The sequence below is a fragment of the Etheostoma spectabile genome, chromosome 24, assembly GCF_008692095.1.
Source record: "Etheostoma spectabile isolate EspeVRDwgs_2016 chromosome 24, UIUC_Espe_1.0, whole genome shotgun sequence".
In the NCBI taxonomy this organism is placed as follows: Eukaryota; Metazoa; Chordata; class Actinopteri; order Perciformes; family Percidae; genus Etheostoma; species Etheostoma spectabile.
In genome coordinates this window covers 3,845,787-3,871,346 of record NC_045756.1, presented here as the reverse complement: position 1 = coordinate 3,871,346, position 25,560 = coordinate 3,845,787, and the positions used below count along the sequence as shown (strand labels likewise).

The following is a 25,560-nucleotide window of genomic DNA, read 5'->3' as shown; positions in this document are numbered from 1 at the left end:
GACAATACTTGTTAGTAGGATTAAAGGAAATATAGAATGTCTCATATATAGTGAAGGTATACTGTATAATGATACAGGCTAGGGTTAAAACAAGAAATACTCCATTACCTTGGCAATAGCCGTTTGCTTGTACATTTGTGTAACCAGGCCCATGACCTGAGTGAAGGGGTCCGTGGCACCGACCCCGGACCTCATTCCTTTCATCAGTCTCTCCCACTCGGCGAAGCTGGCTGAGGCCTCCTGCAAACAAGAAGAGCGCAAAGACAGTGAGGCCGTGTCCCTTATTTCTTCATCCAGCCTTCCCTCTCTCTTGTTCTCTACTGTTTTTGAGATATAAAGGGCAAAACAATTAATGGTACTGCTGGGTGTCCTACTTTCCCAGGAAGAGAAAGAAAGAAAGAGGGAGAAAAGAGAGAGAGAAAGAGATGGAGAATTCCCAAGGATGCCACCCCCTCCAACTGGGCTGCTGTGTTAGGTGGGTCATGAGCATCTCCCAATTATAGCCGCCTTGTGACAAGCCGGGGTCGAAGATGGAGAAGCAGCCGGGCCGGTACAATAAATCAAAGACGCCTCGCGTGCTCTCAAGGTGATTGGCGAGAAGTATTTAAGGTGGGAGTGAAGAGCGGAGAGGATCGCAGTGGGAGAGGCTGCTGGTAAAGAGCAGCATATGCTACCTTCTGTTCATAAACAAGACAAGCATAGAGGCCGTGCATTTCTTGTCAGCATGTGGGTTATCCCTATTTATCATAAAAACATATGAAAGTTAGGGAATTAACAGCACATTGTTTTCAATATTGTGTACTACACTGCAACCTTTGTAGAAATGGGAAAGGAGAAGCAGCATGTTGTATCAAATAATTGCAAAGCTTGGGTTTGATTTCATTTTCCTGCCTTGACTCCAGTGTGCCTATAATGTAAAGTGCTTCAGATAAACCCCATTGACTTTTTCAAAATTGTCTAACTTCAGACAACATTGTCATTAGAGGTTATTTTCTGGCTTTTGTTCACAGCTCTTGGATTTATCTGTCTGAATTCAGGCTGCGAAACCATAAAAAGTGTAAAAATTCAACAGGAACGAACACTTTCTTTAAGCGCTGCATATCAAACAATGCAAAACTGTGAACCATATGGCAAGCTGAAGGAAGAGGTAGTCCACGCATGATTAAGCACATACATACACATAATGATGAGTGAGCGACGGGAGTCGGAGGGGAAGGGAAAAAAAGTGAGAAATGGAGAGAAGCCTTATTATTGCGAGCGCACGCACAACGGCATTTTTCACTGCGCGTTCTGGACTGGTACAATGAAAAGCTTTTGCTGAAACATGAAAGCTTTACACTATTTAGCGAAATAATTAGCATTTCAGTGGATTCAAACCACGTCAAAGTCAAGGACGGTTGAATGAATAAATAGTATCATATTGCAGGAGCACAAAGCTGCATTTCCTTTATGTTTTCTCTCAGATGTTTCACTCAGCAGCACCTGCATAAACACAGTTCGGACTGTCGCTCAATGTCTATTTCTAATTAAAGATTTTACATTCAAGCATTGCTTTATAATCTGCAAGGGGGGGGGGGGGGGGGGGGGGGGGCTGAATGGCTAAACACTCCACCCTTGATGATATTCACTAGACTAACACTGACAAAAGGCCAGGGCTGAAAATGTAAAGGGCACGAGGGGTATTAAAAATGTCTGCTGTGGAAGATAAAAGCCATCATTAGGGAGTAAAATGGAACAGGAAGAACAAGGCTGTACTGGTGAGTGGTCCTGGTATACAGTGTATATTGTCAGTTAGCAAAACTGTGTTTTAAAAAAAACTAATGTCCACCCAGTCTTTTATGTTTTTATGTATGTTCATATTTTAGTAGGAAGTTCAATGGCCGTCGCTGGCCACTTCACATCTCCCTTTCTCATCTCTTAAAACCAGTCCATTTAGCTTGGCGGGTAAAATCCCTGTCTATTCTTCTCAGTGGACAAACACCTGTTAAAAACACTTACACATTCATCTCATGAACAAAGAAAACCCAAAACTGTAAAGCCAAACAGCTACAGGCAGACGTGCTTTTTATTTTCACAAAAGACAAATGATCTCAAAGCTCATTTATCTAAGGCTATTACGCATCACCGCTGCTGTTTCAGCCAACTTGAGATAAGAGAGCAATGCAAGACATGACGTGAACTTTTCCCGTTTCCAACAGTTCTTCGCGTACGTTAGGTGGCCTAATTGGCACCACCGTATAGAACACTGACCACATTTAGCTTCCGTTAACATTTAAGGAGATTGGGGTAAGAATGCTGCATCATCACTTTTCCGAGCAACTTCCTTATTGTTGTGTCATTTCTGGGATAGCGGCTCGGTGTGTAATTAGCGCTGAGAAAGCTCCTACATGTTTTTTTTTCCCACTTCTGCTGATATGACGCAAAACATAATAAAGTGGATGCTTCTAAATGTGTACTGTTCTTAGTGCTGGTTGGTCCCAGTGGAAAGTTAACCCATGGAGCATTGAGACCAGTGACCAAACGCAGAGAACGGAGGAGACACGTTGACGGGTGCACAGGCCAGGTCAGAGGCACATTAGAATTCACGTGCACACATACATCCAGTGTGGCGTGGGAGGCAGAAACCGCAACCATAACTTTAGGGAGGCTTGAAAAGATGCAAACACCTACACACAAAACATGACATTTACTCTACAAATACTGTGGTATCATCTTTACCATGGAGAGGGGGCACACACATATTCACACACATACACAGACCGCAGTTCATCTCTGCGTAGGCTAAAGGGGTGTTATTTATTCCTAAAGCAGCAATAGACAGGTTTTCACAGTATTAGTTCTAAATGGAAGCAGTAGCTATCATGTATGAATGGATGAGTAAACTGCAAACATCACACTCAGTTGCAGTTGATCATTACTTTGGTTTCCTTTGGTTTCTGGGACCGGTTATGGCAATATTTTTGTCTTTGGTGTGTAAAATGTCAAAAAAAAGAGTTTAAAAAATGGCCAAGGTGATGTCCTTATTTGCCTTTTTGGTTCAACCCATAATCAAAAATCTAAACATATTAATATTATTATTACCAGAGCAGCACTATACTAAATAACATGAAAGAAGTAAGATGAAACATCTCTCTAAAGCAACACGGCCCATGACTTAGATGGGAGGCGGCCAAGGTGAGATGACACTCATGGAAATGGACGACCCCAACAACAACAAAACTGCCATGCTGAAATTGTCAAGTAACAAAGTACCTTTATCTAAGTACTGTACATGTTATACACACACGTAATCATGCAATACATTTTGAGGTACTTGTCCTTCGAGTGTTTTCATTTCATGCTTATTAAATACTTCTACTCCTCTACATTTCTAAGGGGAATTATAGAACCTTGTTCTCCACTACATTTATTTGATAACTTTAGTTACTTTGCAGGTTTAGATCAATATACAAAAAAAATGTGACATATTGATTAAGATGTATTATTATTTTTCGGGCCATTTTAGGCCTTTATCTTCAGAGGCCAGAGGAAGACATAAAAGGGGAGAGAGAGGGGGAAAGACATGCAGCAAAGGGCCGCAGGTCGGAGTCAAACCCGCAGCCGCTGCCAAACCCGAACACATGGGCGCGTGCTCCACCAGGTTAGCTACCCAGGCCCCATTATGATGCATTATTATAGGTTAAGAAAAGACTTTGTTGACCCAGCAGAATATAAAGTCATTAAGAATTAGCCCCACATTTATCAGTTGCAACATTGAAGTGACTAACACAATAATGCATCAATGCTTACAATCCAATACTATAATATAATGTACAGTATAATACATTATTCTATAATATATTATTAATAGTATATTTTAAAATCAACAAAGTATCCCTTTAAGAATCTGTTTGTATGAGCCTAATATTTGGCATCTTTGCTTGATTAATGACAAACAATTATCGATTCTCAAAATTAGTTGAGACAAAAGTTAAAGCCGCCAAATATGAAATGGTGATGAGAAGGAGACTATTGTTTTCATATCCTATTTAATCACTCCCTGTGTGGTGAGAAATATACAAACCTGGAAATTACAGAATTTAATTTAATTTAACAGCGTGAATCTCTGGCATCTCCATTAATCGAGGTCTGGATATTTAGACATAATGCTTTTACATTTGTGCACGGCATGTATTAAAATGTTGGCGCTTAATTAATCATTTAGTCAATCAACAGAAACTTACTCGGGAACTATTTTGATAGTTAATTAATCATTTTAGTCATCTTTTCAAGCCAGACATTTGATAATGTCACCTTGGGCTCTGGGAAATTATGATGGGCATCTTATTATTATTATTATGACTAGATATTATTTATCAATTAATTGTTAGTCTATAATAAAACAATTCTTAGAAAATGTGGACACACCACTTGTGTATAAAAAGCAAATAATGGGTGAAATGAATGTCTGACAAAAGGCCACATGCTGTCATCTGTCCAAACATGTACCTTTGCGGCCTCCTTAGGCAGGTCAAAGGGGATGCGCTGGCGGATTTTGGGGGGCAGCTGGGTGAGCACCTCAGCCTTCAGACGACGGATCATGATCTCACTCAGCCGCTGGTGCAGCTCCTCCAGGTTGGAAGCCCCGCGACAGTCCCACTGCCTGCGAGACCCAAAGTACCTGTAAGAGAGTGAACGAGAGGTAAAGCTGTGGCTGCTGATGCATTTGTTTTTTTATACACATTTCTAACCGAAAGAAACTTACTAAGAAAACATGCTTGTTTATGGCAATGCCCTGAAGGAATAGTTAAACACATTTAAACATTCCCACCTGGGAGCTGCCCAACACTACAACCGCCTTCCATCGTTTACAGCTAAGGAGCTCTGCTGGAGCAGTCAGGGGATCCGTTTTTTTGCTTAAGGGCACTTTGCAGAGCAGGAAACTATTTTGTCTAATGGCCACAGCAGCAGGTTTATCCCAAAACTCTCTGGCAACTTTCACCATTTATTTGCCAAATGGATTTTCAGAATAGAACTGGCCCTCCACACAAAAGCTGGTTATCTGCCATATTGGCTGAAAGTGTGGACAAACTTAACAAGCCACTGCCAAAATGTGGCTTTTTCACACTTCGATATTTAAACTTGTAGTTGCTGAGGAAGGGGGAAACTGGTTCACTCCTTCTAAAATTATGCTTCTGCCTGGTGTTGGGATTTGAACCAGCATCTTTCCATCTGTGAGGCTGCTTTTCTGCCTCCTGAGCTACTGTCATTTCCCACATTAACTTTGCTATTATGAAGGGAATGGAATTCAACAGTCTATACTCTTTTGTGTGAATGTGTTTATGTGGCTGAGCACGGCATTCCCCAGCCACGCTAAGTGCTATTGTATACAAAGTGTTATCATTGATGGCGACGGGCCCATCCCTGACCGAGCAGCCGACTTTGATGGACATCCAAAACAATGCATTTGATGTGTTTGTTCACACATGTAACTGATCGTCATTGGCAGTTGGCTTTTAACGCTTGGCTTCAGTTGTGGTCTGGCTCTGACAATAAACCCTAAACTCAGCACCACCACCACTCCAGCCTCAGGTACAGTCCACCTTATCCCAGCAGACACTTGAAAAGAGTGAGAATTTATTGGTAGGGGAGGATCCATTAAAAGTCTGCACTAAGCAAAGAATTATGAGTTTATAAATAAGAACATACCAAAATGAGGATATTACATTTAAAAGGATAATTTGACGTTAGGGGAAATGCGCTTATTCCCTTACTTGGTGAGAGTAAGATAAAAAGACTGATACCACTCTGATGTCTGTTTGTTAAATATAATGCTGAAGCCAGAAGACAGAGACGGCTGATTGGCTTCGCATTAAAACTTTTAGCGGGAAGAAACAGCTAGCCTGAAACGGTCTAGCTCTCCATGTAATTCCACAACTTTTTATTTTCACACTTTGAGGTTTTAAATGAGTTTCAGTGATTCTGTAGGTGGGATTTTAACCTTTAGACAGCCAGGCTAGCTATTCTTATTGCTTCCAGTTTATGCTAGGCTAAGCTAACTGTCTCCTGGGTATTGCTATACAATTAGAGTTATCTTCTTAGCTAACTCTCGACGAGAAGGTGAATTAGTTAGTTAATTAGTAGTTAATAACAAACGTAAAAAAGTAGTAAATATGTCACGGAAAATATGAATTGCAGAAAATAAATTACATGACATATAAAACACACAAAATGCAAATCAAATACATAGTAGCATTAGGATATGCTACAAAAAAGTGGAGCAATTTGTACAAGGTGTGAGTCAGCCTTTGTGTGTGTGTGTGTGTGTGTGTGTGTGTGTGTGTGTGTGTGTGTGTGTGTGTGTTAAAGACTCACCTGTAATGGGCGTTGCAGTATTTTTTGGCGTAGTCAGTCCAGGTTCCGAGCTTCTTGGGGTAGAGGGCGTCAATTTGCATGAAAAGCTAAATGCAGAGACAGAACGGGACATTAACTGCTACTCTGTACAGCTTAAAACCACACATTACAGGGTGTGTACACGTCTGTGTCAGTAATTAGGAAAGAGAGATGAAGACTCAGGACTATTATAATTCTGATGTCCTTCTCAATCTCGCATATAAATACTGTAAACTGAATGTAGTATTATTTGTCCTATTTGTCATCTTACCCATTAAATGACAACATAGAACCTTAGGCCAGCCTGTTAGCAATTTAGCATGCTACTATTAGCATTAAGCTCTTTTTTATTACTTTATTTTAGTACTTTTCTTAGCGTCAAGTGCACACAGTGTGACAGCGCAAATTTAGAAAGAAGAAATAACACATTCTTCCAACTGAAAGTTGAAAAAGAAAAAATGCTCTGGTATGAACAGTAGCTTATTTTGCCTCATTTTAGCTAATGTTAGCAAACTTTTAAGGCTTCAAGTGAGACAAAGAAATAACATATCCTTTATCTTACATTTGATAAGTTGAATTAATGAAATTAAAACTCACCATTGCTCAATTCAGTACACTTTTTTTGTTGCTGCAGTCTTACATGGTTTGGTATTGCCAGTCCATGTAGCTTGTGCTGGCTAATGTTAGCAAACTTTAGCTAAATCGTGCTGTGTAAATTATATCACTGACTCAGAGTCATAAACTCAGAAAAGTAAGTTTGTGACTATTTTCTATTTGGTCTACTGTTACACTTTTTCATGTCACAGATAAATATCTTAATGATTTTAATCACAAAGGTTACACAAAGAGTAAACACACTGCACCTCACCAGGAGTCATTCATTTTTTGGTTGCCACTTGTGAGCGCAGTAGCCACTGTTTACCAAAAGCCACATAGTCTTGCTTTATCGGTCTAATTTGCTTGCTTCATGCTAATACTTTCTATAGTCTTTGTGCTAAAATAAGATTACTAGCTGTTGGCAGTAGCTTCATATTTAGCTCACTGTATAGTCTTGGCTGTAGCATCATATTATATACTGTATAACAGGCAGATAAGGAACCACATCAACTTCTAGTTATTTTAGAATCATATCTTGTATAAAATCTAGTAAACCAGACGGATTTATCAGCAAATCATTAATATTGCATGCAATTTCAGTTACCTTTTTGTTTTTGAAAGCTGCATCCAATAACTCAAAAGTAGCAAGAGCTTTTTTGGGCTTTTAACACAGACCTTACCTGTGCTCACGATTAGTCTACTGTCAAGAAGTGTGTCTTGTGTGCAATTTATTCAAGGTCCCGTTGTCCTTTGCCTAGTTTACTAGTTCTGTGTTGGGAAACTGTGTGGTAATTTGTGTCAGCGCCAATTAACCAGGTCAAACCACTGTGCAGTCAGACTAGGCGTGGAAAATGTAACCAATTTGAAAATTAATTTCATACGGATAAAGAAAACCTACTGCTGCTACATAACTGCTGACATGAAAATTGAGTCATCAAAAGATCGGTTCTGTCTTCAGTGGACGTATGGCATTTTTAAAAGACCCTTTACATTCAGTAAGTAGGTAAAGAGACAAGCCAAGAATGTGTGTGTGCAAACACCAACATCCCTGTCAGTTGTCATTATTTGCAGCAATTTCTGAAGTAATGACATGTAATCATCAGCAAGGCGATCTAAATAAGCAGGCACAGTGAGAGAACTATTCTAAATTCAGCCCTTGTTCAACAGGAACTTTGCATTTTCCCCGCTCACACTGTTGATATAATAGGTGGGTGGAATGAGGGCACATCATGAACGGTGCAGCATGCCCTGAGCTGTGTGCTAACTCGATGTCAGAGCCACAGTGAGTAATGATGGCAGTGAGGAGACTGGCACAGAGGCAGGGACAGGGCTTATCAGGTTTATGCTGCGGATGATAAAATGTTACATTCAGTTTCAGATTCTAGTGGCAGGGAGAGGGAGAGAGATGATATCTAAAAACTAACCTCAACACTGTAGGACGGCAATGGCAAAAACAGGTGGGCATGTAACACAGAACAGACCACAGACACAGCACACACACACAACACCACACACACACACACACCACAACACACACACACACACACACACACCACACACAAACACACACACACACACCCCCCACACACACACACACAAACACAGAAGTCTCAATGACACACCTTCTTCAGATTTCTTACAAGTACTAACTTTGCTCCATTTAGGAATTAATTAGCATGATCAAGTCGAGGCAATAATTAAGTTTTCCTCGCAGCAATGTGGTAGTTAGATGACAGTGGGATCTGAGTACCGTCTCGCAAGGATACTTAGACGTAGTCAACACAAAGCCTATGATGTCAGACTAGTTATGTATTTGGTAATCAGCTTACTCTGTTAACTAACATGTTTTTACTCTAACAATCACCTCTTTACCGTTCCGCACAAGGCTATACTGCTCAGATCCTGACCATATATAAACCAAACTATGACATAAGATTAAATCACCTTAGAAAACACTATATGTGTATTAATCTGCAGCTAAAAAGTCCCTAATTAACACATTGCTTTTTGTATGATTTTCAACTGTGTGAGGAGGGCCAACTCAATGGTAAAAAAGCGATATCACGTACTTCTATGAACCAATCAGGATTAAGCTATATTGGCCACACCCACACAGTCCTGATGAAGCAGATTAGTGAGTGTTTGAATGTTAAACTCAACACAATATAAATAATATCTGTGGATGTTGTTTTCCAAACTTTAACATGAAGTATTGCTATTGTATATATGATATATGTATCTATTTATATACATTTTGTCATAAATATTTAAAATTTTAACATGAAGTATTGCTATTGTATATTATATATATATATATACACACACACACACACACACACACACACACACACACACACACACACACACACACACACACACACACACACACACACACACATTTTGTCATGAATATTTAATTTTATAGACAGACAGTACGTGGAAAAGCCCCAAAAAATAATCAAAAAAAGAAAAAAGACAGATAGTACGTTTTTAGGGGTTCTTGCCTCCGTTCAGTTTCTGTTTTTTACGGGTTTTTCAATTATTTTATGCATCTTTAATACAACACAATACAATTCTGTATACATGAAGTTAAAAATGACAAAATAAGGCAGAAGTCATCTTAAAGATGAGAATTATTCTCCAAATCAACTGTATAATTTGTAAATACAGTGAATAAATGTATAGCAGTTCATAATGATGTTAGTTCATAACATCTTTAATATCATGATCATTATTATCATAATGATGTTGTGAATAACACAAGAACTTTGTAAAAACCAAGTATTGCTGCTCCTGAGGCTGAAGAGGTTGACTTGAGGAAAAGTAGAACCAGTGTAAACGCTGAAGCACACCGCTGTATCAGTGCCCTAGCATTAGAGTGTGGACATTAAGACTGTGAAAAGATTTTGCATTCACAAAGTCCACTTCATCTTCCGCGGTGGCAGTGATGGAATACGGTTGCAATCTACTCCTTCGATATACCATATATAAAAATGATATAATAAATCATTATGGAAAGGGGAATGGCTCCACCACTCTCCAAACACTGTTGTCCTGTGAACAGCCATTCTTATTGTCTCTAAATTCAATAGTTCCCCCCCCCTGTGCGCTTCTTTTTATTACTTGTCTCATTTATTGCAGTGCGGTGTCTGTTCATATCGGGCTTTGTAAATGAAGTTTTTGCAACAAAGGTTATTGAAATAAGTCCACGGGATCCTCGAGGATAAGTGTAGCCGGAGAGTTAATTGGCTTTTTGAATGTTGGATCGTAGTATAACCTGCTCTGGAGCAAGTTACCATGGCGATTTACCTGTGCTGTATTATAAAACACCTTTGTGAGAAGCCAGAGCTGAGGCCCAAATTAGCTCTGTGGCCTACTAATGTTTCTTCATGAGTGTGGGCTCAAAATCCCTTTTGAAGCAAACGTACTGTATGTATTTTTATAATCTGTTGAATGAGATTTGTTATTTGTTCACATTGGTCTTTCCTGTCCAGCCTACTGTTTATATGTAATTAACAGTTCAAAGCAGGGTTTTAAATTGGCATGGTTTATGTCGTCTGGGAAGAAACCAAAACAGCTTAATCCACTTATATTTGTATTCTTTCCCATAATAGGTATTTCCCCATGGAGCATCAGTCAATTTTCATATAATCAGATTTTATTACCTCTTCAGGCCGACCCAGGGCCGGGGTACCGGTGAGCAGGATGGCCCGCTTGGCGCTCTGAATGAGAGGCGCCAGAATCTTGGTCCGCGCTGCGTTCCTGGATTTGAGGTAGTGCGACTCATCCACCACGACCACAGCGAACCGCTGCCTGCTCAGAGCCTCCACCAGGGGGCGGGCATCTGTGGTGAGCAGGCCGTAACCCAGCACCGTCACCTTACTGCTGCTGATACCCCTGGACACACACACACACACACAAACACACACACACAAAGAGAAAACACATAAACAATAACAAGACAAACAGCTTGTCATCTATTTATAAGGGCTGCAACTGAAATTAATATTTTCAATGTCTGCTTAACATTTTCTCAGTTAATTGTTCAGTTGACAAAATGTTAGAAACCATTCACATTTGCAGAGCTGGAACCAGTAATATTTTCGCAACAATTGATAAACTGGTAAGTTCTTTCATAGCAGGTACCCGTTTTTGAACAGGACGATGTATTTGGGATTGAGTAAAAAAAAAATTTTTTAAAACACTACAGTGTCCACAATCCCACAAATAATGACCAAACTTGTCACCCATTAATGTGTTTTTAATAGTTTTTGGAGAACAATGGAGCTCGATGGTGCAGCAGAATAAGATATATCAGACTTTGATACACACACAATCCTTGTTATAGAATATCGCCGGCCTCATCCTTTGAACTGCTACTGTAGTTCTTACAGAAGTACCTTTTAACGTTGACAAATGTGTGTGTACAGCTAGAACTAAATACAAACTGTTCTGTTCAAATGTTCCAGTGTTTATTGACTTAGCAACTCAACCCTTAAGGTAGAGTAAACCAGACTATTTAAAAAGGGTGTGTGGACTTGATAAATGTTAAAGGACACACACACGGATAATGCAAGGCACAAACTAGGGCTGCAGTTTTTTACATACATCTTCTCTTCTCCAGTGTTTAAGAAATCCATTCCTGGGGTTCTCTAGCTCACCCAGTAAGATCCTTCTCCCCATGTTGGGAGTCCTGCAGCGACCCGGGTTCCAATCCGACCTGCAGCCCTTTGCTGCATGTCAACGCCCCCATCTCTCTCCCCCTTTTTATGTCAATCCACTATCACTATAATAAAAGCAGAAGCCCCCCAAAAAATAATCAAAAAAAAAAAGAAAGAAATCCATTTCTGGCCTGTACTGCAATTTCTATATTTTCCAGTTTATGCCCAGCCCTAACACAAACACACAGATACACAGTCACAGATAAACAAACAAATACAGCGGTGGCATTCAGCTGCATGAAACTCAATAAGAATCTCCAGAAAACCGTTCCAGCATCTGCCAGCTTTTAATTCTTTCCCTTCATCACGCACACATTTCCAAGCTGAAGTAAACCTAAAGTGCAATTCATGTTCTACAAAAGAACAAGAGTGTCAAAACACTGAGAGGAGATGCTGCATAATTTTTTCTTGCCTCTCCGTTCAGTCATTAACACATCCCAGTTCAAGGACACGTTTTCCCCAGAAGGCTTTCACAACCTCTTTGCGCCTCGTCTGTGATGTAAGGTGGAGAGAGGTTTTTTTCCCTCCAAGTCACAGATAGAGAAAGTTTGTTTCATTCAAAAATAAAAACTAGAGGGAACTAGGGGAAAGTTGAGATTATAAAAGTATTTTATGCGCCAAATTAGTCCACCGTGCAGTTACACTGCAAACCAGATCAATATAAACAGCTGTGAAAATGAGACACATTCCTCTACGACAGCATTTTTCCACTTCCTGCATTAAAAAAAAAAAAATCAGCTCTTGTTCAATATTGCACACGCTGCGTTGACATGATTTGTCTGTGAGCGCTGTCAAAAATCGGCCCGTTGGCTCCTGACACAGAGGGACACTTTGAGATTAAATTGTCAGCCGCAACTTCTCACACTGTATCACACTGTCACACTGTGTGGCCAAAAGTGTGTTCATGTAGTTATGTCAGCTCCTTAATTATTATTGCTTGCATGTGAAGCAAGACACTGACACAACTTCCCCTGAAGTTAAAATAATGGCTGCAACCTTTCCCTTACATAATCTTGTGTAAAATAAACATAATCCACAGGATTATGTACTTTGCTTCAATAACCTAAGTATATTTATGCTCTAAAGACTGTGGGTCTGAATGGGCAAAATGTGTTGCTGTCGGCACAATAACATGGAGAAAATGTAGAATATTAAAATGTAGAATATTTGCTGGTTTCGTAGTCTTGTGTGATAATAAATTGTTTATTTAGGTACTTTAGGTTTTGGGTTTTTTGAAGACACCACCTCGGGCTCCAGAACAATGATGAGGGATATGGATATTTATAGACAAGATCATTAACAGATTAATTAGGCAAATAGTAATCAATCAAATAATACCAACTAAACCTTTTTTTTTCCCTGAAGAAATTAAAACGTTTTCCTATTCTTTAAGCATCTGTACCTCAATTATTATTGGTTAGATTGCTGATGATGTCACCTTTAACCAAAAGTAGGATTAAATGCAGCTAGTGTTTTACCAAAATCAGTCGTATTAGCCTTTCATTATAAAACATATTGGCCAGTCAGTGTCATCCACAGCTGATGTGAAGAGTTTCCTGATTACATATTTATCATCTATTTGAAGCCCATAATCAAAACATATTATAATAAAATGATAATTAAAACCAGTGCACATTATGTTATGAAGTCTTTATTGCAAATTGTAGTGTTGTGCCTTTGCATATCTATCCAATGTTGACTGTACATTTCAATCCATGTTCATGGAGCATTTATCAGCTAAAGAGACAGATATTTCCCTCAGGAGTTGGTGGAGACCAAAGCAGAGCTGAAAGGACAGTGAATAATGTACTTGCCCTCATCAAGTGGCCATAAGCAGGACTCCAAAATGAATGCATATGTTGCCTCATATCTGCTGAATTTGTAATTAAGCAACTGTTTGTTAACAATTCCTCATCTGTGCTTAGGTAATGTAACGTGTGTGTGTGTGTGTGTGTGTGTGTGTGTGTGTGAGAGGAGTGTGAGTGTGTGAGTGTGAGTGTGAGTGTGAGTGTGAGTGTGTGTGTGTGTGTGTGTGTGTGTGTGTGTGTGTGTGTGTGTGTGTGTGTGTGTGTGTGTGGACTGGCTGAGGTGGTTTCAGAGGGATGAAGGTGGATGACCTACATGGTGTGGCTCTTGTTCTCCACCAGATTGATGTCTCCGGGCTGCAGCTCGGGGATCCACCTCTCCAGCTCTTCGATCCAAGGATATTTCAGTGACGAGGGCACCACCACCAGGAGGGGCCACTCCTGTCTGAAAGCATACGCCACCGCGATGGCTTGCACCGTCTTCCCAAGACCCATCTGGACGGACCAAATCAACACCCGGCGAAGGGGGAGAAAAACAAGTCAATTGCGCTGCGACTCTGCGGTAAATTGCATATGACGGCCAAGCTCATGTGAGGGCCCAAGAGTAATAAAGTCTCAGAATGATTCTTGTGTCAAAAGCGATTAGGCACGTGGGAGTGCTGCACAGGGCTGACAAATTAATTTGGAAGGCATGCAGCGAAGTCCTAGGTTCATTTTTTGGGGGGGGTAGATTTCCTGAGCCAGAATTGCATTTGCTTACCTCATCAGCAATCATACATCTGTAAAAAAAAAAACAGAGAAAACTTTATCAGAGCTGAACTGGTTGCTACTGTACAAAGTTCATAGCTTACATATATAAAAACAACATGTGCTGCATGAGGGCTCAAGAGCACCACCACATCAGTCAATACAGAGGCATTTATGGTTTCCTTTGTCCAGACATTTATGGCTTGTCCAAGGGTCCACACCAGAAGCCCTCCTGTCACAAGCAGACTTCTCAAACCTTTCTGGCCACAATAAACACACACATCACCTCACACTCAGCTGCTCTTGGACATATTACACATCTGTCACTTGCAATTTAGGTCCCGCACTGGTGCTTTGTTTCAGTGTGAGAACTGTCATTGCTGTTCAATATTTACGTCGCTGTAGTTGTAGTTGTTCTTCTTCTTATTGAATAGTTCTGTGTCTGACACAGCTGAGTGTCTTCGGAGAGACTTTGGGGAGCGCTCACTGTGTTTGGGTTCATAGTAATACGCTGGGTGATGCAGAAGCTAAAGTTTAGTTCCCCAAGTTAAATAAAACATTTCGAGGAAACTTTCAGTTTAGAAAAGACATAGAATATTATGTCCTTTGTTTAGAGCTGGTGAAGTTTAACACAATAAAGTAATCATTTAAGAACTCACAAGTTAGTGATTTAATATTGCAGTGGCATCACACATTTAAGGTTCAGTTGAGCTTTAGGAGTGGAGCATCTTTACTTGCCTAACTTAAATGAATAACGTAGCCAACCTTCCATTGAAAAGTTGACAAAAACAAGGAGTCTAGTTGTAATTAGGTGTTGTTCCATAAATAAATAAAAAATGATAAAAAACTTGATCTTGGGCACAGATGTGAGTTCATTTAACGCACACACTGTACGGATTCAGCCCAACTTTAACCACTGGCCCCCGACTAATTATAGAATCTATCTGGCTGTTGGACATTCTGCATGTCAGACATTCTGGTGGAAAATCTGTGTTGGAAGTATTTTCACTGTCCAATTTCCCAAGCGGCTGCTGTCAAAAGATCCAAAATAAAATGCGGTGAGCTTGTTTTAATATTACATGATGTGGCTACTGTAGTCTTGATAGCATCTTCCAGCCATCTGCAGCTTCAGCTTTTTTTCCTCCTTGCATTCCGTTGATCGCAGAAGTGCACAGAGTACCACTGCCTTTCAATTGGTCCATATGTATATTGTGTTGACAAGACTGACTGCTGATTTTCAAGACTGAAAATCAACGACATTATAAACAATTTTATAAAAAATCAATAGATAATTGATAATAAAACTTACCATTAGTTGTAGCCCTTTAAATAATTACTTATTACATCAATAGTCTGAACAATGATGATGATATATTTACAGACTTTTAGCCTAAATTGTTCTGCATCAATCCTAAATCCTCTTTTAATTCCACATTTTTAAAAGCGATTTGTGAGACATTTGTAAGATTCGCCTGCAACCGAACCTTAAACTAGGATCAAAGTAAAAGCTCACCTCTCTGGCTGTCTCTGATATGGTACTTTGGCAACCCTATAACAGCCTTCTTTACTAAATCCGCCTTTACACTATACGTGATGGAGGAACAATGAAAGCATGACGTTCCTTAGCTGAAGTTGTCCCCTGTGGAAGAAGTACAGATAGACCAACCTCTGGTTCTTTCTGCCCAGTGGATTTGGGCCTATTGTCATGACCTTGCTTATTCATAAATGCTTCCAACACCATGTCAGAGCAAACAGTGCGACCTAAAAGCTCTGAATACCTCAGACACAGTCTCTCATTATTCTTTTTTCTCCTCCTCCTCCACCCCTTCCTCCCCCATCTCCGCCCCATTTCTCTCTTTCAGCTGAAGAACATGATTAATGTGCACCTTGCCACTGGTGGTTTTTCTAATTGCCAGCACACCGGCACAGTCAGCGCGATGCACACGCACACGCGCGCACACACACACACACTATGTGAAAAATATGTGAAAAAAATGAACACAAAAGAAAAGACATGCTAAATAAGGAAAAGTACACAGTATGTACGAACACATATGCGGACGCATGTAAACGTGTGTGTACACACACACACACACACACACACACACACACACACACACACACACACACACACACACACACACACACACACACACACACACACACACACACACACACACACACACACACACACACACACACACACACACACACACACACGTGCTTGCGCATACACCCACGCACACACACCCACACTCACAAACTGGGGAGAGAGTGCTGCTGGGGCAGGTGCTTGCCATTTCCCAACACATTAATCATCCTCCTTTAAATAACCTGAGTGTCGTCTTGACGGTTTGAGACTGCGAGGATGCTGCAGTGCTGTTGCCTGACGACGGCACGGTCCCCGCCGCCCCATCTTTCTAATGTTATCTCTGAAACCCACAAGCCCCAAAGTGTCAGGAAATGGGCTCCCCCACCTCCCATGCTGGCTGCGATGATTTGATGGGTTTGACCTGTGTACAGTGATGTGTAGTGTGGCCCGGTGTCTAACCTCAATCTTCCAGCTCCGTTAAGGTTCTCTACTGAGGACTGGACCTGTAGTGTGCTGTGGTCAGTGGGAAAGCTGCTCATAGGTTGGACGCTGCACAAAAGGCTGACTCAAAGGGGCTACAGTGTGCCATGCTCACACACAATTTATGGGTTCAGAGCGCAGTTTTGCTGTACATTGTGAATGAACTCAAAATCAAAAGAGTAGCCTCTAGTGAAAAGGGTTTGGGATTTTTTCTACTAGGAGGAGATGGAGGATGTTTTAATAGTGTGTGTGTGACTTAAAAAAAAGACTAGCTATATGGGGCAATCCACAACTAGAGCTTTGCTTGTACAGTAAGTTCTTTTTTTGCTCACTTTAGCACATCCAAATCTATCAAAGATATTTTTTTTGTGGTGCTTGAAATAGAAAAAACAAAACAAAAACTTTTTGTACTTGCTGGACTTTGACAATAGCTACACACACACACACACACACGCAGGCTCTCTTTCTGGCTTGTGTTAAGTGGAACTTTTTTTTTTCTTCCTAACTTTATTAATGTAGTTCAGAAAGCGATTCTTTTTACCATTTATCTTTAATAACGTTTCCCCCACAGGGCGAGATTTACATAAACTCCGTTTTTACATTATGTTTTTAATCATATGCAAACAAAAGAATAACACATTAGACACAGTAATAACCAAATTAAAAAAAAACAATGACCTGTTAAATACGCAGCTGTGCCGCGGCCAAGACTGGCGACGGCGGCTTACGGTTGCCGATTGTTGTAGAAAGACCACACTATCCAGCATGTGAGTTTCCATGTGAAGAGCTGTGAGACTGAAGACAATAACACAATTCTTCTCTTTCAAATAAAAATTCCTAAGCTATAAAAAGCACCATCACTCATTTCAGTGCACTCAGATGTTTTTCTGCTACAGTCTTACTTGGTCTGGGTTGACCAGTAGTTTATTGTGGCTAATACGAGCTAAAGTTAGCAAAGAAAACCCTAATAGGTTTAATCAGGGTACTTATAAAGGCCAGTCTCAATGCAAAGTGAATATTTTATGAATCTGTTACCTAAGGGTGTGTATGTTTTGTGCCTATTCTCTTGCATTATGGCCTTAGATAAGCCTTGACACTCTCTTTCGCTGCGTTAAATCATAATCCATGTCCTCCTGTATTTATTACAGTAAGATGTACATAAAGATGTATGAATGTTGGGCTCTAATGCAACTATCTATTATAATCTAATGCAACTCTAATGATGCATTTATTCTGAAGATTTCAAGTGAGCAAATTTTGTACGTTAACAATACCCATTAAAAGTGTTTCCCACCAGCATAATTCTTCTCTCTAACACTCAAACTGACCCAGCATGCTACAACGTTTATTTATCATGTGCAGTCTAAATGTTCCTAGGAAAGCCTCTAATACTATCTAAATAATGAAAACGCGGCTATTAAAGCTACGGGTTACTGATGGTGAGTAAAATGCCATTTTTCATGCTGTATATTAGAACGCATCTCCTGCCGTCTTCATAACACAAAAATATAACACCCCCTTACATTGAAACCTAAAGCAAACTTCATGCTTAATTACGAAAAAATTGAATTTAGAGCACCTTCGAAAGTAAATACTGTAATCGAGGCACTTTAAAGGTAGAGAGAGATTTCCTTATCTTCAGTTTGATACTGGAGCCAGTGTCCCTCCTCAGATGCTGCTCATGTACATGGGATTTGTCCAGAGACTGCTGGATCTCAATGGTGACCTGAAACTGATCGGATTGAACATTGCATAACCCATACAAGAAAGGTCAGGGTATCTCGGCCTCTGCTGCTTCAATTTTAGGACCTTCTTTTTTTGAAATTTGTCTCTCACAAGTCCCCCAAATCTATGGACGTGCCAAACAAAAAAAGTGCCGCTTTAATAAGAAATAGTCCAGGCAAACTAACTGAATCAATAACATCAAATAAACTAATGAAGGCCCTGGAATCACATTTTCTCAACCAGCTTCTTACTGGTCGTATAGGTTCACACAGTTTTCTGCCAAATTTAAACTGTTTCGGTTATTTCGCGTGATACATTGTTGTATTTTTGTTTGGTTTTCGATGGTCTCATTTCCACTGCATGGTACAGCTCAACTTGACTCAGTTCACTTTTAGTACCAGGTGGTTTTCTCTATCTGCAGTGTTGAAACTCAACCTTTTAGTATCAGAGGCGGAACCAAAAAAAAGTTCCAGGTACTAGCAACAACTTTTGCTAATGCTTGTTTTTTTTTGTTTTTTTTGTGTGCTTACTTGTTTGTTTGTTTTTTGCTGTTATTGTTGACAATGCTACTGTAACTAAGGAATTTCCCCGCTGTGGGATGAATAAAGCATTATCTTATCTTATCTTATCTTAATGGAAAACTAAAAAAGAGTGAGTCAAGTTGAATAGAACCATGCCGTTCAATGCAATGGAAATGCTGCATATGTTTCTTCTCACTGATTTGAGGTGGCCTGTCAACAGGAACTCTGTAAAGAAGCTGAATTGTACTCGCTGTACTGTAACTGTGTAACAGCGCACTGCTGAATAGCCCAAATGATTTTATGGAACCACTCTGTGTATAGTGTCTATATGATGAACAATAAGGATGGGTGTACATAAATCAACTCGTATGTGTACAGAGAACAAACTCCATCTCTTCTCTCAGTAATTTGACCATTACAGAGAGAGACAACACTCTGCGTATTGATCTCCTCTCACATCAGCAGAGCAGGCCTTATTCAATAAAAGCACAGGCCATCACTTACAATAATATTTTGGACAAATCAGAGCTGGGCAGACATACAGTACATCAAGCTACGGTCAACACCATAATGGAAGTGACCACGAGGTCTACATCAGAGTACTGCATTTTTCAGATGTACCCTGGGTAAATGTGTGTTTTAGAAAAGCTAAATATATATAGATGTCAGCACTCAAATGGCACACTTCTGCCCAACTTTCCAAACAATACCATCAACCACATCTCAGAGGTTTTGTATTGTTGTACTGTGGCACAACTTTCCCACATTATCCCTCATCTAACTCCATTAAAAATTCACTCACCCTCCTACACAGACCGATACAGCGGGTTCCATGAATTGCAACAACATTGGATGTTTTGGTTCGATGCTCTTGATGCTCTAAATGTGGAAAGATACAACAACTATGAGATTTAAAGGAAAAATCCGTCAACGGATCCACCCACGCTGTTAGATATCCAACATCAATGATGACTTATTTTATAATGAAGGGTGGCCATTTATTTTTTTGTCTGTCAGCCTGCCTCATCTAGTTCCACTTCATGTGTTAATGTCCTACATTTCCCAGAATTGTTACTCTCTGTCCTAAAAATCCAACAAGTCCTTCATTGGTCTCTGTTAAGCATCAAGGAAAAAAAACACTGCTGCTTTAATTCAAGGGTCTTTTCAAGGATATGGCATGAACAAATAAACAACAGCAGGGCACCTCAAATACATAAAAAGATCAAGATTACTGTCAATAAAATGTTTGGCTCGTTATCCTCTTTTACCGTCTGTCTGTTTGTCTGTCTGCCTGCCTGCCTGTCTGTTGAGTGAGGTAAAGGGGGCTTAAAATGTTGCATTTTACCCTCTCACTGTATTACATTACTAATTGTTATAGTATATAATATATTGAGTTAATGCCACTTCTGGTCTCCAGATAGAAACACTGACCGCGCTGCTCTTCCTGTCACATTGATGCCAATTGACTGAGGTAGCTGTCCACACGGTGCAGCCAGAGCCAATTGACTTCTGACCCACCCGTGTAACAAAGCAGTGCCTCCCAATGTTCCTGAATCAATATGGGCGCTCCGCATCACAGCAGCAGCACTCAGATTGGCTGACCTTCCCGAGAGCCCAAGTGTACATCGACTGGTCGGGGAGGAGGAAATGTGCAAGTCCTGGTCTGTTCCTGCATCTAATGCTCAACAAAGCCAAACACTTACGGACTTAACGGTGACTTTGCATGGACCGGTAGTTGTTTTCAAAGATAGAACCTGCACTCTCTCCGACCTTCTATTTTTAGAGTATATTCACATACGTTCTTGACCTTTGACTAGTAAACAACAACGCTGTGACGTAACTGACTCACCGTCCATTCCTAGATAAAGCAAACTCCACTCCCTCCCTTTGGAAAGGCATCAGGCGCTGCAGGAGCTTGTGAGGAAGGCCTGACAGTTGCTGTGACCATCTTGTATCACAGCAAGAGGTCTCTAGGTCATTATCATCCATTTCCATTCGTAAGTCCTCAGTTTCTCGGCCCTTGTTCAGTCAGCCGGCTCTGACTTTAGGCTGGAGAAAAAAAACAATGGTAAACCAAGTTGTACATCTGAATAAAGGTTTGGTCTGAATTAATTAGGCAGCACGGAGTTTCAGTGGTTGGCACTTCTGCCTCACAGCAAGATTCAGTGTTCAAATCTAGGTTGTTCCGGGCTTTTCTGTGTGGAGTTTGCATGTTCTCCCTGTGTTTGCGTGGGTTTCCTCCGGGTGCTCCGGTTTCTTCCCCCCATAGAGACATGCATGCTAGGTAACTAGGACTAGAGTTGAAAATTAGCAGACTGGCTAACACTGGCACATTTACAGAAATGTTGATTAATGTGCATTGTCCTAATAAAATAAATCTAAATTACAAGAGCATCTATTGGACCTTTAAAAACACTTTTGTTTACCATATTGATTGCTGATTTAAACTTTTTATAGTACTGGAGAGAAGCTTTCGTCTGCTGCCAACTAGCACTGACAGGAATAGCAATATTGGAAGCTGGATGACGCAGTATAGTGGACAAAGATAGTCTGAATTTAGATGAGATGTACAATTTGCCTGCCTCAGCTGACCCCAGTTACAACAGCATGTCTTTTGTGTTGCCTCACCCAGCGCTGTCCTGGTCAATCCTGCCTCCACATGTAATGACAGCTATCGGTGAGTGTACACCAACAACCCCACAAAATCGGTGTCTAAAACCGGGACAACTTCCAATTACAACAGTGTTCAGATAGAAGCCAGAGAGCAAGCTGTGTCTACAGTAATGGCAAAAGGCATATATGTTGTGTACGTACAGCACAATATTAACTTATTACGTATAATAACAATAAATATAATAAGTTATAACAACAACCACGAATTACATTCGATAGTTACTTTCCCACCAAAACCACCTAATGCGTCATGGTAAGACCTTCTGATCTGAAAGGCAGAATCTTGCAGTTATGCTAGCTAAAGTTATGCATTGAGTTTAAACTTAACTTTATCGGCTATATGGAGTAACAAAGAACAGGTTGCCAGGTTATGGGCCGACAACAACTTAATACATATTTAAGTATGCAAAGAACAAATGTGGAGTTATTGTTCCCACCTGAAGAAGTCAGAATGGCTGTGCCTATGGTTGTAGCGCATGGCACTTAAGCTAACAACGTAAACGGATGTAAACAGACTTGCCTAAAGAAATAAAAGCACCACTCGTTCGTTATTTTTCATACCGGAAATACATTTTTGTTTGTAATAGTTGCATATGACTCTGGTACCTAGCTACCATGTGAGTGGAAAAGCCATAGCAAAATAGAAGCTAACATAAATTCTCTATTTAACGTTGTGCTTATGTACCATTACAATTTTCTGCCACTTAACGTTACAGCGTTGCAATGATATCGTGACTGAGGAGCGGTGACGTACTACGTACATGTAGTGTTTTGTTAGCAAATCTAAATAACAAACCAACGTTTTTTGTGTTAGGGTATACGTAGTTTGCGTACCCAGTGAGAAGGTTGAGTGGAATGAATCGTAGCAATCACATAGTTCATGAAACAGCAGACTGAAGTGAAACACTGAAATGTCTCGCGGCAAATTTAAGGTTCACTCGGTTTATTTCACCAGGCACCCGCAGGCTCCGCAGCGCTTAGTTTCATCACTGAGTACTCAATGCAATGCACTCCATGAACTATGGAAAGGCAAACAAATGAACCAACGTCAATAATCACAACTCACCTAAAAGTACAAAGACTTTGAATCAGCGTTAAAGTATATGTGAGATAAATGTAGAAATTGAACCTGTGTGCATGCGTGCTGCCATAACGCAAAAAAACGACGACAAGACGTGACATATTTTCAACACCCTACGTGTCGAACGGTCGTACGTGAGGATCTGACGCACTCTCCCAGTCTTCTGGACTCCGCCGTCTCTCCTTCACTTCGCCTGGTTCGCCACAAACACTAGCTACTTCGCCCTCGGTAGAGACTACGGCTGTGCACCAATTGTAAACCAAAGCGGTAAGGTAACGTTACATGTCTGCAGTATCGTGTCCAACAATTACCGTTTTGCGGAAAACAAACGTCAACCGGATTGTTGTAATCATGTAACACGAGCTAGTTAGCAGTAAACATCTCTCTTGCTAGTGCGTGACAGTGAGGGCACCGGTGTTCGGCCGTTTTCAAGCATTAGCAAGCCACAGTGCCAGGTAATAATCGTTAGCTTAGCCCCGACACGATCCAACGCCAAATGTGGCATATAATGTTGCCTTGCTCTTCGGCAAGAGTACACATCTCGCAAGTAAACGGTGTCTCCAAATTGTAAGCGGCCATACTTACGTTCGGCGTCTGTCCGACAAAGCAAAAAGCAATAGATGAATAATACAGCACAATTCATTAACTTTTAGGCCTGGTTCGACTCTATTTCTCTCCCGGTGATATGCGGCAACGAACAGTGTGTAATAAGGTTAACGGTTATCCATTTCCATAAATTAAGCTTTGATTGAATATTTGCGCTACCTGCTTAAATGTCTTAACGGCCGAATTTAAGTTACATACATCAATTATCAGATTGAAATGTCACATGATGTCCGGGTTTTGTGGGTTTGCAATTACCACGGAAACATTAAAACAGCCACATTTGTAATGGAGTCTGGTTTACGGACTCGCGGTGGAATAGCGAACGATAACTAGCATTGAAGTTTCATTGCTCTAAAGGATTACTTAAAAGCATTTCCTTTGGATTGATTATCCACACATTCATCGATTCTATATTGCGAATCATGATGTCTTGTATTTATGGCAGATAAACGATTGAATATGTGACATTTTATTGGTCGATGGAAGCTATAGAAAAACAAGTCACACGCTTATTAATAAAAACCCACGTATTAATAAATATGTTGCGCACATGCCTCAAAAGTGCCAGAGTTTACCAAATAGAGGCAAAGGGGTTTATTGTTGTATTTGGAGTGACAAATAAAATATACCAACGCCAATCACTATCAGTGAAACTAGTCCTCCAAGGCTTGTCGCATACAACTTAGTTGTAAATATTAATTAAATAATGAATGATGCAGTGTAGCTTTTTTCTCTGCACTAGCATCCACAAAAATTTTAAGAGATTTTCTTGTTTTATCTTTTCAATTGCTGATGTAATAGATTTTCAAAAGACTTTTATATAGTAGTATAGTTCTTAACATTGACATATTATATAGTTTAGTACAATGACATTACTGTAGCCAGAGAGAAAATCGGACAGTGAAAGCTCATGATGTATGCTGATAAAATGCCACCAATCATACTTAAAACTCGTTTTGGCACTTATGGAATAGGTAATCCATACCCACTATAATTCCGATACACTAACCCAGACCATTATCACCTCATAGACTGGGTACAGATGGAACTGAAAGCGTACACGTTGCCACCACTGAGGCTGAGCATCACAATTGTATCATTTTCATCAAGGTACCAGCGGAGCCTGGTAGATGGAGAGTGGATGCTGGCTCAGTCCCTCCGGCTGCTGTTAGAGTGGAGATGATGTGTTCATCTTTGCAGAGCTGGCAACTGATCTGTCCAGTGATATGCTACTTATATTGTGTGTGTGTGTGTGTATTCAATGGTGGACCATAATTTGTCATTGTGTATGCAGGTTTAGAAGTTCCCAATCAGGTTATGTCCATGTTACGGTTATTACAGATAAATATCTGTAGCACACCCCTCCCAAGGCATAAAAAGAAATGCTAATAATTGTTTGCCATGACTGTTTCACCCACCGCGGCAGCCGCTACTCTGTTGACCATTCATTACGCAGGTTAGGGCATATTTGGAGCTGATGACATTATCAGATATTGAGGTTAAGGATGCTGTGTAATAGCTTTCACCAAAGATGTGGCCCAATGACTAAATAATTCATTGCCTTCCAGGGGGAAAATCTCTCTTTCCTATAATATTTGTTCTGGGCCATTAAATAATTCATCCGCCTATCCACAAATTGTTTGTTCAATTGGTGACCTTTTCATGGGATTAAGGAAGCACAATAATACATTCTTCAGAGACCTGGCATAACGAATGGTACAATTATGAGGCAGGATTGGATCGGATCGGTCGTCGCAGCCTGGTGTTGGTTGCTAAGTGACAGCAGGAACTTTTCCGCCCACTGTGTTTGCTGTTGAAGTCTGAGTGACTGAAAAGGACAAAAACAATCACATTATGGCAGTCTAGACATGGGCTCTGCATCGGACCTGTTTGTGACTTCGTAGGTCTTTGATAGTCTGTCAGTCACTTAGCGATTAAAGTGCTTCGTGAAGTAGATTATTATCAGTGCTCAATTATTGTTCCTATCCACGCTGTCTTCGTTTCATGTACAAAGGAGACAGAACACTTGATCTTTAATGAAATAAACAAGCCGAGTAAATTCTGGGGGAGGCTGTGATCCCTTATTGTTTTTCTTATTAAATCCTCTAAAGTCACAAAAGGCAGATTCAGATGAAATGGA

The 25,560-nt window shown here is 40.4% G+C and overlaps 2 protein-coding genes across 16 annotated transcripts in view; one reads left to right on the top strand and one right to left on the bottom strand.

Moving 5' to 3' along the window:
- Positions 1 to 23,674, bottom strand: part of zranb3 (zinc finger, RAN-binding domain containing 3) — a 78,593-nt gene extending 54,919 nt beyond the window's left edge. Inside the window, exons 1-8 of one of the 4 annotated variants that reach the window (XM_032506789.1) lie at positions 23,400 to 23,674; positions 20,910 to 21,109; positions 14,256 to 14,274; positions 13,812 to 13,990; positions 10,635 to 10,866; positions 6,355 to 6,440; positions 4,489 to 4,660; positions 109 to 240 (exon numbers count right to left, since the gene is read on the bottom strand). In XM_032506789.1, the coding sequence (XP_032362680.1) occupies positions 109 to 240; positions 4,489 to 4,660; positions 6,355 to 6,440; positions 10,635 to 10,866; positions 13,812 to 13,990; positions 14,256 to 14,274; positions 20,910 to 21,055 (966 nt within the window). In that variant the 5' untranslated portion in view covers positions 21,056 to 21,109; positions 23,400 to 23,674. Of the gene's footprint in view, positions 1 to 108; positions 241 to 4,488; positions 4,661 to 6,354; positions 6,441 to 10,634; positions 10,867 to 13,811; positions 13,991 to 14,255; positions 14,275 to 20,909; positions 21,110 to 22,170; positions 22,234 to 22,567; positions 22,753 to 22,799; positions 22,941 to 23,399 lie in introns of those variants that run through there. The other 3 variants (XM_032506787.1, XM_032506788.1, XM_032506786.1) reach the window with 3 other exon arrangements.
- The window catches only part of LOC116674213 (R3H domain-containing protein 1), a 42,397-nt gene continuing 39,733 nt past the window's right edge, over positions 22,897 to 25,560 (top strand). For all 12 annotated transcript variants that reach the window (XR_004328012.1, XR_004328011.1, XM_032506783.1 and 9 more), the window contains exon 1: positions 22,897 to 23,081. The gene's annotated coding sequence lies outside the window, so the exon portion shown is untranslated. The remainder of the gene's footprint in view (positions 23,082 to 25,560) is intronic.